Source organism: Anabrus simplex, chromosome 2 (assembly GCF_040414725.1).
Source record: "Anabrus simplex isolate iqAnaSimp1 chromosome 2, ASM4041472v1, whole genome shotgun sequence".
Classification (NCBI taxonomy): domain Eukaryota; kingdom Metazoa; phylum Arthropoda; class Insecta; order Orthoptera; family Tettigoniidae; genus Anabrus; species Anabrus simplex.
The window spans coordinates 378,829,568-378,847,137 of record NC_090266.1 but is presented as its reverse complement, the minus strand read 5'-3'; the positions used below and the strand labels follow the sequence as shown (position 1 = coordinate 378,847,137).

Here is a 17,570-nt window from a genome sequence, read left to right as displayed (position 1 = left end):
AGGTTACCGAGGAGTTGGGGGAACATCCTTCGTTGTTTTGTAACAGCTGATGTATGTTGAAAATGTCACTGTTGTTGTTGTTGTTGTTGAAGGTAAAAAGTTAAATGACGGTACAACCTTGGTTCTATGGCACAGTAGTCGCACTCCTCGCTCTCATTACCCTGCCACTAGGAAAGCTGGAGGTCCACTTTTAATACGTTTTTTATTTTTCATCGATGATTCGACTACAGATATATGAACATTTTTTACCATATGTATTTATATCCACAGCAAAAACATAAGAACTTCATAGCATTCCTCAACTTAAATTTTTTTAATATATTATTTTAAAACTCCGCTCAACATTGTACAAATGCACTTCAATTGTTTGAGACTTGGATGTTACGACGATTTTAAAATTTTAATGCGTTTTTATGACATATAACCCATGTCAAACATTTAAAGTGTGTTTAAAGGCAGATTTCATGCTGAATGTGTGTTTATACTCTTTTGATTTATTTATTTGCTTTGAACTGATGATGATTTCAAGGGAACCAAAATCGGTATTCATTTAATAAATGTTATATATTATATAAAGTGTTGAATGGTGGAACATCCCTCGATTGATTCTTACTAAGCACTGTCGGTGTTGGGAACACCCTATATAAAAAAGAGAATTAAAAGACCTGACTCAAGAGCAAATCGTGCAGAAATGGCCATGTGAGAAGCACCTGAATTCCCAAACTTTACCTAGCGGTAGTGAGCATTTCACCCTGCGACTAATAATGATTAGGCATTTTAATTTGGCAATCATTTAGGCTGCCTATGCATTAAGTTTGATGCTCCATTTTAATCTGCCAGATGCACGAAATGACAGATTATCGGCGCCTACGACTTTTGAAGAAAAACTTTGCCGTGTAAGGTCCAATTAAAGTAGAAATTCCTGAACAAACAAAAGCAGAGTATTAATAGTGAAAAGAGAGATTTACAGTCAACGATAAAAAAGACAAAGTCACCTTCATACAGGCCATGAAGGCCCTTGGAGGAGTTGAAGGTAAAGGCTTCCACGATTGTTAACCGCGGCACGTGATGAAGTAGAGTGGTTAGCTTTACGCCCGGCCGCCTTTGCCCCCAGGAATTAACCTGGTACTCATTTTTGGTGTAGGCTGAGTGAACCTCAGGGCCATATGCACCTCCGGAAGTGGAAATCTTGTTTCTTAAATTTTACAACTTCCTGACGGGGATTCAAGCCCACGTCCCTCCGGGCGAATCGAGCACGCCTTTACCGCCTCGGCCAGGCAGCCCCTACAGTCAATGATAACTTAAAACCAGAGTATAAACCATTTTTCAAAGATCTGTGTAATGAAACAGAATTGTAAAACTAAAGCAATAACAAGGATAAGATGGTAAAAATGCGTCCAGTGAATATTGCTTACTTAAGTGTGTGATAGCATTTGAATAGCGTTCAGAATTTACTTGGTGATAGTCTACTGTGTTAGTATTAATGTGATGTTAAACCTTTACGAACAAAGAAATGAAGTTTATGTCCCTCTTACGGTTATACATTAAGATGCACTTACTGTGTTTACGACTGCAAATATAAAAACATGATTTTGTACAGCGTTGGGATATGATAAAAAAAATATCTAGCATTTCTCAACACAGCAGGTTAATTTATAATGATATTTAGACCAAGTCAATAACCCTGGTAGAACATAAACATAGCTCCTCCGAATTAACTGTTTACATTTTAGGCTTTGTGCCTTTTTGATTATCACACATCAATTACAAATTTATTCACTCAGTATGACCAGTTGACCTTGGTGACTGTGTATAAATGTTTGATGTAGCTATTGTTGTTCCCACTGGCTATATACACTGGCAGAAAATGAAATCCCAACACCAAGAAAGGGTTGTGTTAAATAAACAAAATTTGGGAGGCATGTAGGTATGGCGCCTGCTGGTCGTGTTGCTCCTCAAGCTGTTGAGAATTTTCATAAATGCAATAGTTTAATGGAAAGTAGTGAGTGCATAGAATTTAATGACAGGAAGGAGGTGTCATATACCAGTGGAAGTGTGGATCAGAGTAACAGTAGTGACATAGGCCAAAGGAAAAATAATTCGCGAAGTGTTTGTGTACGTGATGCACACATCGTGCATGCGGAAGCAGGAAAGTGTGTCGACTGTGTTAATTTATTATCCGAACTGGGCTCAAGGGATGAAATTATTCGAATATTAAAGAAGGACATTGAAAATATTAAACGTAATAGACTTAGTTTAAATGGTGTAACTGAAGTGCAATCTGAGACATGGTCGGAGGTAGTTACAGGGAGTTGCAACAGTAGGCCTAAAACTAATCATGATCAGGGTGTAGGCCTAGGCATTGAACTAAGGAATAAGTTCCAGGTCCTTGAATCAATTACCTCTATTGAAGAAGAATGTGTAAAGACTAATAATGTTCCAGCCATTTCAAGGAAGCCTGCACTGGGGTTGAGGAAGAAAGAATGTAAGGTAGTTGTGTACGGGGATAGCCATGGTCGGGGTATTGCTGTCGAACTTGGTGATATGCTACCGGCTGTAGGTTTTGTCAAGCCAATTGCTCTGTTCAAAGAGGTTCTTAAGTCAGATATGGAAGAGATGGGAACACTTAATAAGAATGACTATGTGGTTATTATGGCAGGGACAAATGACATTACTAGAAATGAAGCATCCAATGTCATTTTCTGGGGTGAAGAAAACAGTTTGTAAATTAAAGACCACCAATGTAATTTTATGTAATATTCCACATCGATATTCTTTAACTGATTGGTCCTGTGTAAATAAGTTAGTTAATGATACAAACAGGCAGCTACAGAAGACTGTCAAATTCTTTCAAAATACAGAAATAACTGATATGGGCAATATGGATTGAGGATATTTAAAAAATCACGGCATGCATCCTAACAGAAGCTATGTAATATGATAAGAAAGATATGATAAGAAAGAAAAAAGAGAGACCCCAGGAGCAACTATCATGAATAAAGTCATACCATTGCTGTTGCATAAAGAAGAGCAAGATGCAGAACATTTGCAGGTAATGAAAGTAAGAAGAGCTGAGGAAGTAGCTGAGGTGATTTCTACCACTAAAGAAGGATGCCCAAGGAGAAGATAATCAGCTGAAAGGGATTAATGTGATTCCAGCTCAATCATCAGAGACAGCAATACCAGAAAGCACCGAGTATTCAGGGAAAACTCGTGAGGAAACGACTGAGCTCATCAGTAGGAGTCACTCGGATGAACAAGGAGAGGAGTTACTGGAGAAGCTGAATGTTGAAGCACGAAGGACGAACTGAAGGAGGGCGAGCTAAACAACCAGAAATAAGAACGTCAAGTAGGATAAGAAAATGACCAGTATTACTAGGGCAGGATTTGTTAAGGTAAAAGGTAACAACAGTAATAATCTAAAGGGAGAGCTAAATTTGTTCCACCAGAATGTTATGAAATAAAATTCTAAGTATGGAGGTTCTGTTGGCAGATAACCTACAAGGGTATGATGTTTTATGTTTAAATGAGCATTGGTTGGTAGAGGATGAGATTTCAAACTTTGTATTAGAAGGTTATGCTCTTGCAAGTAAGTTTTGTAGAAGGAAAATGAAGTGTGGAGGTTCATGTATATATGTGAATAATAATATCCAAGTAAGCAGTTGGATAAATTTGAGTATCTGAATGTAGAGGAGCATTTCAAGGCTAGCTTTATTGAACTAGTGGATTATAAGTTAATACTCATATGCATTTATAGAAATCCTTGCAGTAATGTTGAAACTTTTTATAATAATATTGAAATTATATTAGATGACCTACAGAATAAGAACAAGAATGTAATAATAATGGGTGACTTTAATGTAGATTTCAAAAAGAATAATGCTAGGCAAGATAAGAAAAGGCTAGAAATGTTGCTTTCCTTGTATGGTCTAAAGGCAGTTGTAAATTAACCAATTAGAATATGTGGGGATACCAAGTCAGCAGTAGATCAAGTTGTATTGAATGAGGAAATAAGGAATTATGAAATAGAAGTTTATGATACAGCTTTTTCAGATCTTTTGCTCAAATCGTGCATCTAAATTTTAGGGCAATAGGAAACCATAATTTAAAAAATAACAATGCAATTTACAGGGAAACTAGAATGAGTAACAAGGAAAATGTATTTCATATTTTAACCAGTTATTGGCCAAGGAAACTTGGGGAAAGTATATATAGAAATAACTCAACTAATGAGGCCTTCAGTGATTTTTTGGGTTTGTTCAGCTATTATCACCAATGGCAATACCAGTCAAAAGGGTAATTGTAAAGAATTATGGCAATGGGTGGATTACAACAGGAATTAGAAATTCAAGTAGACAAATTAGATTTTTTAGCAAATGTGTGAAAGGGAGTAACACCTCATCTGAATTGAAGGATTATTATAAGAAATATAAGAACATATATCGAGAAGTTTTGAAGGCTGCTGAAAGATTGCACAATGAGAATGTGCTCAAAAATTCTGAAAACAGGTCTAAATGTATTTGGAACATTATAAAAAAGGGAGAAAGGTACTCTAGTTCCAACAAAAAAGAATATTACTCTTACAAATGTGGGGAAGTCAGTGATCCAGAAGAAGCTGCAGAAATCTTTTGTAACTATTTTCTAGAAACTGTTTTGAGTTTAACGGAAAATTTTCAAACTACGATGATAAGAACAAACTTGAATACAGTTCATAGGAATGTATCATCCGTGTTTCTTACTCCGGCAACTGAGCAAGAGATAGAGAAGATAATAAAACAGATGGGTAAAAAGAAGTCTTCTGGTTTAGATGGTTATTCAAACTGCCTTATTAAATGCTGTTACCGATACATAATCAAGCCCCTCTGTTATTTGATAAATTTGTCATTAACCACTGGTAAATTTCCAGACAAATTCAAGGTAACCAAAGTTGTTCCGAAACATGAAAAGGGTAGTGAAGAAGATACTGGTAACTATAGACCTGTCTGCCTCCGATCCGTATTCTCCAAAATACTGGAAAGAATTATGTACGATAGACCATTATCATTCTTAGAGAAGCACAATATATATGCTGGTTGCCAAAATGGTTTTTGTAAAAATAGATCAACTACCACAGCATTCATTAACTTTATTGAACGGATATATAACACACTAGATGGGAAGGGTGCACGTTTAGGTATTTTCTTAGACATAACAAAAGCTTTTGATATAACTGACCACAGCTTGCTTTTAGGAAAGTTGTACATGTATGGAGTTGGGGGAATGGCCTATAACTGGTTCAAATCATTTTTAGGGAATAGAAAACAGATTGTTGAAATATCATACACCGGTACTGATTTGAGCAAAAATGAAATTAAGAATGTGTATTCCTGTGCCAGAAACATCGATCATGGTGATCCACAGGGGTCAGTTTTAGGACCATTATTATTTTTAGTATTTATCAATGATATAGTCCAAATTGTCGATGATATTACTGTTTTTTGTAGCTGATGAAATTTCTGAACGGTTAGAATTAAAGGCAGGCAATATAGAGAGTAATATCCTGAGCTGGCTTGAAGATAATAAATTAATCTTAAGTAAACAGAAAACTTCTGTGATTAGATTTCACCATCAGATTAATCTAAATACAGTATAGAAATTTGTCCAATCATTTGGAGAGACCATTGTTGAGTACTCACCATCAACAAAGTTTCTTGGATTGTGTTTATAGGGAAAAACTTCGTAGAATTTATTTCATGATAATGTCTTTGAAAAATAGTTTTAATTTAGAGGCTTGTCGAGTAATGTATTTTGCATATGTCCATCCCACACTAACCTATGGAGATATTTTCTGGGGGAATTCACGATACAGAGAAGTCATCTTTAAGTTACAAAAGAAAATGATTAGAGGAATGGGCGGTGTTGGCAGGAGGACAAGCTGCAAGAAATATTTTAAACTTAATTCTATGTTACTATTACAAAGCGGAGGTGGGACAGGTTTTTATCTGGGTACTCCGGTTTTCCCTGTCATCTTTCATTCCAGCAAAACTCTTGAATATCATTTCATTTCACCTGTCATTCATTAATCATTGCCCCAGAGGAGTATGACAGGCTTCGACAGCCGGCACAATTCTTATCCTCGCCGTTATATTCCATTCCTGACCCGGTTGAATGACTGGAAACAGGCTGTGGATTTTCATTTTTTCTATTTTACTATTGCCTAGCCTTTATATCTTCCGAACACTTGTATATATGAGAGAGAATGTAATCAGTTTCACCATAAACTCAGATGTACATAGGTATAATACTAGAAATAGACACAGTCTGCACATAGAACCACACATAACTAAGCTTTATGGATCAAGTTTGAGTTATGCAGGTGTACATTTGTTTAATAAATTGCCAACTTCATTAAGCATATAAAACCATGTTTAAAATTTAAGAAAGAACTATTCAAATTTGTTTCTAACCATTGTTTTTATTCTATTGTAGAACACTTAGCGCTGCAAAAATTAACTTATGTATCATCTTTTATCTTTTTGTGCTTCATTACTACATTGTATATTTCTCTTTATTTCTCATGGCATGTATATTACTGTTTTATCCTTTGTTACTGTAAATATGATTATTGATGTGTCCCATATCACTGTATGATCAGTTGGATGAAATAAAATACAATACAATGTCTGCACATCTGAAAGACAGCACCTATTCATATTTGCGTACTAGTCGATAAAGAGTAGCACAACTATAACCTTGCAATGCAAGTTTGCTTTAAGTACGCCCTGTACACTTTGCAAGCAACAGTTATCGCCATGTGAGGTAGGTGTCAGTCGAAGATGTGTTTAAGGAGATGAGCAAGGATGCATCTACAATGTATTGGTGTTGTCAACAATGGTCACCAGCTGCACACGGGCTATTACAGAGAGGGAAGACTGCCCTATATGCCGCTTGGCTGTGGTGGAACGCATTGCATCTGCAGCAGCCATTAGAGCTTCAGGTGGCACCAAATTGACACAGCAAACTGTAACAAATCAATTAATTGATGGAGAGCTCTGAACCAAACGTCCTGTAGTATCCATGCCACTAATTCCAAATCACTGCCATCTGCAACTTCAGTGGTATCAAACTAGAGCTCATTGGAGGGCGGAGTGGAGATCTGCAAGAGATTACCAGACCTTTTGCCCATTGGGCACATATGGGCCAATATGAGACAACAAATCCAGCATCATCCAATACCAGCATGTACTGTTGCTGATTTGACTGACCAAGTGCAACAGGCATGGAACTTGTAACCGTCACTACAGCGGCTACACAAAACACAGTTAAAAGGGAGGAAAATAAAATCAATTACACGGTACCTTAAACACTACATACACAATAAACATCTGATTGACAGCACTGCACTGCACTGCGCTGAAAACAACACAAGTAAATATCAGGGAGGGCAACTTGACGGTAATAAAACAAGGGACGTGGAACGGGACCGGGATGCAAAGGTTGCGGTTTTCCGAAAAGACAACAGTGATCTCTTGTTTGTAAAATATGATTTTCAAAATTCGTCAATACAAATTGACTTCTGGACAAATTCAGCTGTACACAAAATCTAGAAACACACGACACACGAATTAGACGGTCTTTGACAAATACAAATTAGATGTTCCTTGACAAGAGCTTTACCTTAAGTCCAAAGTGTTAAGCAAATACATCTCAGCACAAATCAAATTCTACAAGTACATTCTTGAAGGTAAGAGGAAACACAATATACTATTACAATTTAGAGTCAAACTAAACGTGCTTTTCACAACATCTGATCAATAGAGTGGCGATTAGGGCAATGTCCTGTGTGATACACCAACGAAAATTAACTGCTAATTAAAACGGGACTGTAAACAACCGTGGTTACCCTAAGGCAGCCCATCCTGGCAGCGAGGAGGCGCCAACGACGTCAAAACTTCGGCAGACAAGAGATCCAAAGACAGACTTAAGAAAGACGAAAGACCGACCAACGAAAAGCTGCCTTGGCCTCTTTAAAAGGGAAGTCTGGCCTTGGAGTAGCCAATCATAACGCAGGAGCCTGCCCATCGCCACCCCAGATTCACCAATCACAACTCTTTCTCCGTTTTCGCAATCGTTAACCAACATTCTCGAACACATATACAGACACTAATCGCGAACCTTCCATTTTCCAGAATAGAAAGGACATATTTCTAGAACCATAACTGACAAGGGCCGACACATCCTGTTCTAAAAGTTCGCGTCACAACCTTTCTGGAGTGTTACAGTAAATATAATAATAATAATAATCTAGTAGTTACAAATAAAATATACTACAACAATATTTTACACTGTACAGGTTAGGCAGCTAAATGGGATACAAATAAAATATTCTAGCACAACACTCCAGATCATACAGAAAGCATTACTTAAAAAGATTTACAAATAAAAACTTCTACAAACATTTTTCCACCTCCAAGAGACTCTACATGTCTCATCTCCCCCCCCCTGAAAGTCGAGCTGTGCTCGACAATTAACATAAGATACTGGGTGAGGGGTGGGGGAAGGCGACCACTTCTGAAAACTTGCACACCACAACACAGATTAGTAAACTACTGTAGTTCTCAGAAAGTTCGACAGTCACCTTACTCAAATTTCTATAAAATACTTTCCCGCCTTGTCAATACTTTACATATTTTATTATACCTAATTCCCGTACATGTTTCGAGAGCCAAATACTCTCTTCCTCAGCGGTGCCAAAACATCAATAATCTTTGGACTTGGTACATTGTAACAGATATACTTATCAACACAACAGTTATATATAAAAATCTTGAAATTGTTAAAATATTTCCTTGTGTTTCAATGTACTTACTTACTAGGTCAATTTGTCACAGACTTTAAATAGAAACTATCAAATTTTCAAATCATAAAATGGATATCTATTAAATTATGATTTGAAAGACGAGCAGTCCCTCGCGGTTTGGCCAGTACCCAACTCAACGCCTGATTATCAGTTTCCAGATCGAAAGGAAGATGTTCCAGGTACATTCTGAAGCATTCTAAAGAGAAGACAACAGCTAAGGCTTCCAACTCATAAATGGAATAATTTCGTTCACCAGGATTCAGGGCATGAGAAGCATAAGAAATAGGACGATGCCCCTCTTGAAATTCCTGAAGGAGAACACCGGATATGCCTGAGGAAGGGGCGTCAGTCTGAAGGATGAAGCGTATATGAAGGTCTGGCATAGCCAGAACAGGAGCGTTACATAAGGAGGATTTCAAGTCGTAAAAGGCTTCACGTTGGGCATCACCCCCACACAAATTTGGCATCCTTTCTTCTCAAGGCATTTAATGGGGCTGCCTCTTCAGCAAAATTGGGAATGAATTTATGAAAAAAAATTAACCATGCCAATGAATCTGGCTACAGCTTTGATGTCCTTTGGCGTGGGAAAATTCTGGATGACGGCAATAAAAGACTGATCGATTGAGACACCTTCCCTGACACAATTTAGGGAGATCAGGAATCCAGGAGATGCAGCTCTGCTACAGACCTCACTTAATGCCCTCTCGAACTGGTGCCATACTTGGAAACTTATCCCCAATCCACAAAAATGCAGCCACGTGACCATAACATTACGTAAATCTCCTCTACCGACATCATATTACCTACTGGGCAAGCCCAGCACCATAGTTACGCAACAGTGTGACCTAGGTGTAATATTCGATACAAAATTACAATTTAAGACCCACATAGAAACATATACAACCAAGGCTATGAAATTACTAGGCATTCTCTATCGCTTCACAGAAATTTCTGACCCCATTGCTCTTCATCACTTTTTCCTCGTGATCATTCAACCTCTCTTCAACTACTGCTCTCCTATTTGGACAACAGCCTCCCCCTCCAATACTAAGCAGTTAGACAGAGCAGTGTCCTTCTTTGCTGCAATTGTAAGGAACAGAAACCTCAAGCTCAGAAATCAGCAGGTATTAATGGCAATTAACATGTCACTGCTGCACATCAGGTGACAGGTAGCTGACCTGAATTTCCTCCACGGGATCTTAAATGGGCATTACCGCTCGGAACATCTTGTCTCACTCTTCTCTCTCCGTGTTCCTTCCCGCTCCACCAGAACCAAAGACCTTCTCCACATTCCCCACACTCAGCACTCAATACTTCAACGATCTTTCCTAATCCGCCTCCCTACACTCTTTAACAATATTAACAGGAGACAAGAACTTGATATAGCATCAAATAAAAGTGTATTCGAGAGGTGTGTAAATAGCCTCTTAAAGATAAGTTGATGTGAAGGGATTATACCGCCATCTTGACCCACGACGACTTGGCTATGCACATGGACATTCTTATGGTTTTCGATTTGAACAGTTGTTATTAGTAGGCTGTGTACCTGATCTTGTTATATTTTGTTATGTTTGTTATATTTTATTATGAAAGTTTACGTTTGTTAAATAGTCTGTTGACAGTGCAAGTGAAATTTGCTCAGTGTAGCTGTATCTTGTGCTTTGTGAATGAATAAATAAATAAACAATATGGCCTAAGAAGGACATCTGCGGATGTGCGAAAGAAACCTTGGTGGCCTTGAGGGTTAGACGTGCTTTACGCAGTCTTTCAAGCACTTCGTTGAGATGGACAAGGTGCTCCTCGAAGGTTTCACTGAAGTTTACCAAATTGAACTTGAACTTAATGTCAGATAAAACATAATCCAGTAACCGAGTAAGGACAGCAGCTCCTGTCAGTAGTCCGAATGGAACGAGCTCAAATTCATAGAAGTTCCAATCGGTAGCAAAACTGTGAGGTGCTTGGATTCTTCGGCCAGAGGTATCTGGTAATATGCCTGATTTAAATCAAAGGTGGTAAAAATTTTGGCATTAGCAAACCAGGAAAAACAAGAGTGCAAATCAGGAAGGGGAACAGATTGGAGGACCACCTTACGGTTCAACATCCGATAGTCAACTACAGGATGATAACCACCTTGCGGTTTAGGAACCAGAAACATGGGGGAAGAATAGGCTGACTTAGAAGGGCGTATCACTCCGTCAGCGAGCATTTGGTCAATAATAGCCTTAAGGGCTTTCATTTTGGGAGGTGACAGCCGGTACGGAGGAGAGTGGACAGGTATGTTATCCGTGACTTCAATTTTGTACTCTTAAGACATTGGTGACACCTAACTTGTCAGTAAAGACATCAGGGAACTTATCGCAGTTCCTTAAGTTGGTTGGCCTGCTCCTCGGGTAAATGATTAAAATCAAAAGGTTTGGGTTCGTCAGAATCTTCAGGAACATGACAAGGCAAAATAGGGGAGCGATCACACAGCTCAAAGGTTCTTGCAGAATATTTAAAATGGAATCTATTGAACTGCAGGTCCAAAATCATGCCCGTTTTAGCAATAAAATTGGCACCTAACATGAACTGACAGGATAAATCTTTTGCCACTAGTACTGGCATTCTCCATGTGAAATCACGGACTCTTATCTTGATATCTAGGGATCCTACAATGTTCAATGAGTTGGAATTAGCAGTATGGCAGTATGGGTTCTAATGTAGGTAACTTGAGTTTTCATCGAATCGTACCAGGTCTCACTCATCAAGTTTATAGTATTCCCAGAGTCTAATAATGCACGGATAGGTTCATTATTTACCTCTATGCATAAGTACGGTAATTTACAAGAAGGTAAGGCAGAAATCTTAAAGGATTGCAAAAAATGAGCACTAGATTCAGACTAGGACCAGTCATTAGCCTCAGAATTAAGTAAATCATCCTCCAAGGTACAATTATGATATAACAAGAAGCCATGCTTTGGGGTTCAACATCAGAACTGGCGGTTAGTGATCTAGAACTACTATTGCCTGGAGGTCCAGAGCGTTAAGTATTATGTGTGCACTGCCCAGAGAAGTGCCTAGCTGACCCACAGTTACGGCAAGTAGTAATGGCAGTAGAACCTCTACCCATGGCAGGTTTTTCATTGCCTAAGGTCCCAACCTTAGGACAGTCCCGCTTGAAATCAGCAGAGGACCCACCATTGAAACATGAACAAGGATTACGCGAGTTGGAAGCAGATGAAGGGGCGGTTTAGAATCCTGAGAGGGCATGCTCATAGGAGGTGGGGCTAATGCAAAGCGTAACTGGTTGACACATCGAATGCCTTCTGCAGAAACTGTGACGGCTTCCAACTGGGCGAACGTTGCTGGTCGCGGTGAAAGAGCCAGATATGATCTGTAGTTCGGGACAAGACCTTCAATTACGTTGGCAACCATTTGTGCCTCGGAATAGTGAAGCCGGAAAATCTTAGCCTGAGCTTAATATCTTGAACATATTCAGATAATGACTCGTTGAAATGTTGCACTCTGAAATAGTGCTTCTGCACTAATGAAGACAAGGCACGAGAAGGGATGAAAAATTCAAGCACATTTGCGTGGAATTGATCTACAGTCTATCTTTCGGAAATGGCCCTGATGATATGCTCAGAAAGAGTTCCAGATTCATCCGGGTATAGGATTTGAAACATGTGGTCGTTACTGCGATTGTACACTATTGCCCGATCCTTGAACTCAATTAAGAACCGAAGGAAGGAAATAACCTCATCAATGGAGTTAGCCAAAAATTTAGAGACTCCCTTAAATACAGTAGTCAGTGGGTGAGGTAAGTTAGAGAAAATTTGGTGGAAAACAGGTGTAGGAGGTGCTTGGGAAGGTTTAGAGTGGTCCAGAGGGGTTACTGAGGCATCGTACCTTTGATTCGGGTGCCCTTGTGAAAAGGATGGAGTACAGAAGGTTAGGTTAGGACTACCGTTAGCCTGCAACGTTACAGGCGCCCATAATCTCATTTGTGAAAGGTTTTCGCTAATCTGAGAGACCTTCAGGGCATTAACCACCTGTGTAGGGGTTATGCAACCTAAAAGAGCACTTGATACCAGTGGCGCTAAGACAGGGGGCTGATTTTGCACCACTGCATAAGAACCGGGTAGTGTAACAATAGAGGGTAGACACTGAGCCACGACAGAATTAGCAGTTACCACAGGAAAATTAGTAGAGGTACCGACATGCAAAGATAATACATTATTTGAATCACTTACAGGTGTCCTAGCTCCAGACAACGAAACAGAAGATCCCAGGCGAGCATTACTCACATCAGACTCCTGAATAACACTAGCACTAGATGTCAGAGTACACACTTGAGCAGCTACAGATTCAGAACCAGAGTCAACACTTTCACACGATTCAGATGGAGTAGACACTTGAACCTCCGAACTAGTGTTAGTCAGCACAATCCCTTCAAGCAAGCCAGTGATTTTGTCTAATATTCTCGAAAACTGTACTAGCAAGGATTCACACGTCTGCCACTCATATGGCGGCAATTTAAGAGACAACAAATCCCTAATTCTGTCCAGGTAATATAGTAACTGTGCCTTAACCCGTGGTAATTGGCCATGCGAGGGCTATGAAGCACAGAAGGGCACAAGAATGGCATTAAATTCTGCCAACTTATCTTTAACCACGGCCAAAGACTCAGGCAACTCGTCCGTAGTTAACTCGGGTATGGTTATAGATAAATTAAGGAACTGTTTCAATAGGCTAGTGTCATATCTGACATTGCCTGTTGAATTAATTTTTCGGATACGAAGTTCATGAACGAGTTCCGATTTTCTTAAATGGAGGGTTAGGAACAGCACGAGCAATCCTGACGGGAAAAAAACAAAATTTCGAAGCGATTTACAACTTTCAAACTTTACCTTATTTTAGGGTAAGTACGATCACCGTTCACTTTTCTTCCGTCTGCAACCATGCTCTGCTACCAATATGTAACCGTTATTACAGTGGCTACACAAAACACAGTTAAAAGGGAGGAAAGTAAAAGCAATTACATGGTACCTTAAGCACTACACACACAATAAACATCTGATTGACAGCACTGCACTGTGCTGAAAACAACACAAGTAAATATCAGAGAGGGCAACTTGACGGTAATAAAACAAGGGACGTGGAACGGGACCGGGAACCAACCAAAGGCCATATGGGTGCAAAGGTTGCGGTTTTCCAAAAAGACAACAGTGATCTCGTGTTTATAAAATATGATTTTAAAAATTTGTCAATACAAATTGACTTCTGGACAAATTCAGCTGTACACAAAATCTAGATACACACAACACACGAATTAGACGTTCTTTGACAAATACAAATTAGATGTTCCTTGACAAGAGCTTTGCCTTAAGTCCAAAGTGTTAAGCAAATACATCTCAGCACAAATCAAATTCTACAAGTACATTCTTGAAGGTAAGAGGAAACACAATATACTATTACAATTTAGAGTGAAACTAAACGTGCTTTTCACAACATCTGATCAACAGAGTGGCGATTAGGGCAATGTCCTGTGTGATACACCAACGAAAATTAACTGCTAATTAAAACGGGACTGAAAACAACCATGCTTACCCTAACGCAGCCCATCCTGGCAGCAAGGAGGCACCGACGATGTCAAAACTTCGGCAGACGAGAGATCCAAAGACAGACCACAGACAGACTTGAGACAGAGGAAAGACTGACCAACAAAATGCTGCCTCGCTCCCTTTCAAAGGGAAGTCTGGCCTTGGAGTAGGCAATCAGAACTCAGGAGTCTGCCCTTCGCCACCCAGATTCATCAATCACAACTCTTTCTCTGTTCACAATCTTTAACCAACATTCTCAAACATATATACAGACAACAACAGCGAACCTTCCATTTTCCAGGCCTTTCCTATCCCATCGTTGCCGCAAGTCATCGTCGGTGCGACGTAAAGCAAAAAAAAAAAAAAAAATTCCAGAATAGAAAGGACATATTTCTAGAACCATAACTGACAAAAGCCGACACACCCTGTTCTAAAAGTTCGCGTCACAACCTTTCTGGACTGTTCCAGTAAGTATAGAACAATAACCTAGTAGTTACAAATAAAATATTCTGCAACAATATTTTACACTGTACAGGTTAGGCAACCAAATGGGATACGAATAAAATATTCTATCCCAACACTCCAGATCATACAGAAAGCATTACTTAAAAAGATTTACAAATAAAAACTTCTACAAACACTTTTCCACCTCCAAGAGACTCTACACGTCTCAGAACTCTATCCCAAAAAATGACATACAGCACTTGTACGACACAATGCATGCATTTTGCATGCTTGCATCCAAAATCATGGTGACTACAGTGGTTCTTACTACAGCACCATATCATATGTCTTCTCACGCATACTTGAACCTGTGACCTGGAAACTTTAATAACATAAATGTTACCTAGACAACTGCTTAGCCTAAATTGCATTCCTCTAAATTAATGTCTCCTTGGTGTCGGAATTTGATTCTCTACCCATATATTTAGATATATAGTGTGGTATTATTTTATTATGTCTCAGCACGCATCACAACTCTTTTGTTTAAAGACCTTGATGTTTTCTGATATATTTAGATATTGTTCACAATACAAAATTTATTTAAATTATGGTAATTCAAGCAATATTTTTTCTACACAAAAATACCTTTTGTTAATTCATATATGTGAAGCTCCCAAATGCACAGTCCTCAGCCACTACAATGATGCGTACAGTCAACTTCCGTAACGTTCAGTAATTACTTGTAGGTGTAAATGTTACCAGTCCTTAAAATTCATCAAGGTATTCTTCTAGAAATTAATGTTCAAGATTTTCACAATTTGATTTCTTTATTTTGTCTGATATAAATAGTCCTGCCAAATGACAAATAGTGTACAACACTGTGCTTTGTGAATTCAGGATGGCAAATTGCTTTCCATCTTGGAGTCTAATGACAGATAATATTCAATTCAAGCACATCAAAGTCAAGAACTGTGCAAACTAAAACATGGAAAAAGGCATATTACACCAAATCATTGGGAAAAAAAAGTTCACCAAAAGATTATTTCTGCAGTACTTACCGTGTTTCAATTGGCACTGTTTGCTTATCACTTTACACAGCACTTCCGATAACAAACGCTGGTTGGTAGGGTGACACCAACAACATTTGCACAGAAACTTCACTGTTAGAGTTTCCAATTCTGAATATGAAGCATTCTTTAGTACAGACCTGCAATAAAAAAAAATTAAAAAATAAATCTATATATATAAAATAAGTTTTTTGTCTGCACATTGCTCAAAATTTGAAAAGAATGGTATTTCTGTATCGGTCATGTCGAGAGTAACAAGAAAATGCATTTTTTACTTTCCGTAATTTCTGTCTGTCTGTCTGTCTGTCTGTCTGTCTGTCTGTCTGTCTGTCTGTATGTATGTATGTACACGCATCACGAGAAAACGGCTGAAGAGAATGTAATGAAAATCGGAATGTAAAGTCGGGTGATGAACCGCTACAATGTAGGCTATACATTATTTTAATCACGCTGAGCGAAATGGTAGTTTAGGGGAAGGCTTGAAATTTAATTCTCAAATATTTATGTTATTAGTGGTTGTGTCTTAATGAAAATCTCTTAGCATAGATGGGAAATAACTCGCTACAATATAGGCTACACACGCTGATAAAAAATTGTAGTTTTGGGGGAAGCCCTAAAATTTAATTGTCAAATATTTATTTTATTAGTGGTCGTATCTTCACGAAAATTGGTATGCAAAGTCAGGGAATAGGTCGCTATAATCTAGGCTATCAATAATGTTATTCACATTGAGTGAAATGGTAGTTTAGGGGAAGGCCTAAAATGTAATCTATATATATATAAAGTAAGTCTTTGTCTGTAGCCCACATTGCTCAAAATTTGAAAAGAATGGTATTTCTGTATCGGTCATGTCCACAGTAACAAGAAAATGCATTTTTTACTTTTCCGTAATTTCTGTCTGTCTGTCTGTCTGTATGTATGTATGTATGTATGTATGTATGTATGTATGTATGTATGTACACACATCACGAGAAAACGGCTGAAGAGAATGTAATGAAAATCGGAATGTAAAGTCGGGTGATGAACCGCTACAATCTAGGCTATAAATTATTTTAATCACGCTGAGTGAAATGGTAGTTTAGGGGAAGGCCTGAAATTTTATTCTCAAATATTTATGTTATTAGTGGTCGTGTATTAATGAAAATCACTAGACAAAGATGGCAAATAATTTGCTACAATATAGGCTATACACGCTGAGAAAAATGGTAGTTTAGGGGAAGGCCTAAAATTTAATTGTCAAATATTTATTTTATTAGTGGTCGTATCTTCACGAAAATTGGTATGCAAAGTCGGGGAATAGGCTCCTTTAATCTAGGCTATCAATAATGTTATTACACTGAGTGAAATGGTAGTTCAGGGGAAGGAGTGAAATGTAATCTAGGCCTATATATAAAATAAGGGTTTTGCCTGTGCATTGCTGAGAATTTGAAATGAATGATATTTCTGTATCTGTCATGTCGACAGTAACAAGGAAATGCATTTTTTACTTTTCCGTAATTTCTGTGTGTCTGTCTGTCTCTCTGTCTGTCTGTCTGTACACGCATCAACAGAAAACGGCTGAAGATAATTTAATGAAAATCGGTATGTAATGTCGGGTGATGAACCACTGCAATCTGGGCTACAAATTATTTTATGCAC

The 17,570-nt window shown here is 38.4% G+C and overlaps 1 protein-coding gene across 1 annotated transcript in view; it reads right to left on the bottom strand.

Moving 5' to 3' along the window:
• Positions 1-17,570, bottom strand: part of Bruce (BIR repeat containing ubiquitin-conjugating enzyme) — a 1,406,664-nt gene that overhangs the window by 359,588 nt on the left and 1,029,506 nt on the right. The window contains exon 51 of the mRNA XM_068225988.1: positions 15,924-16,072. Coding sequence (XP_068082089.1) covers positions 15,924-16,072 — 149 coding nt within the window. The remainder of the gene's footprint in view (positions 1-15,923; positions 16,073-17,570) is intronic.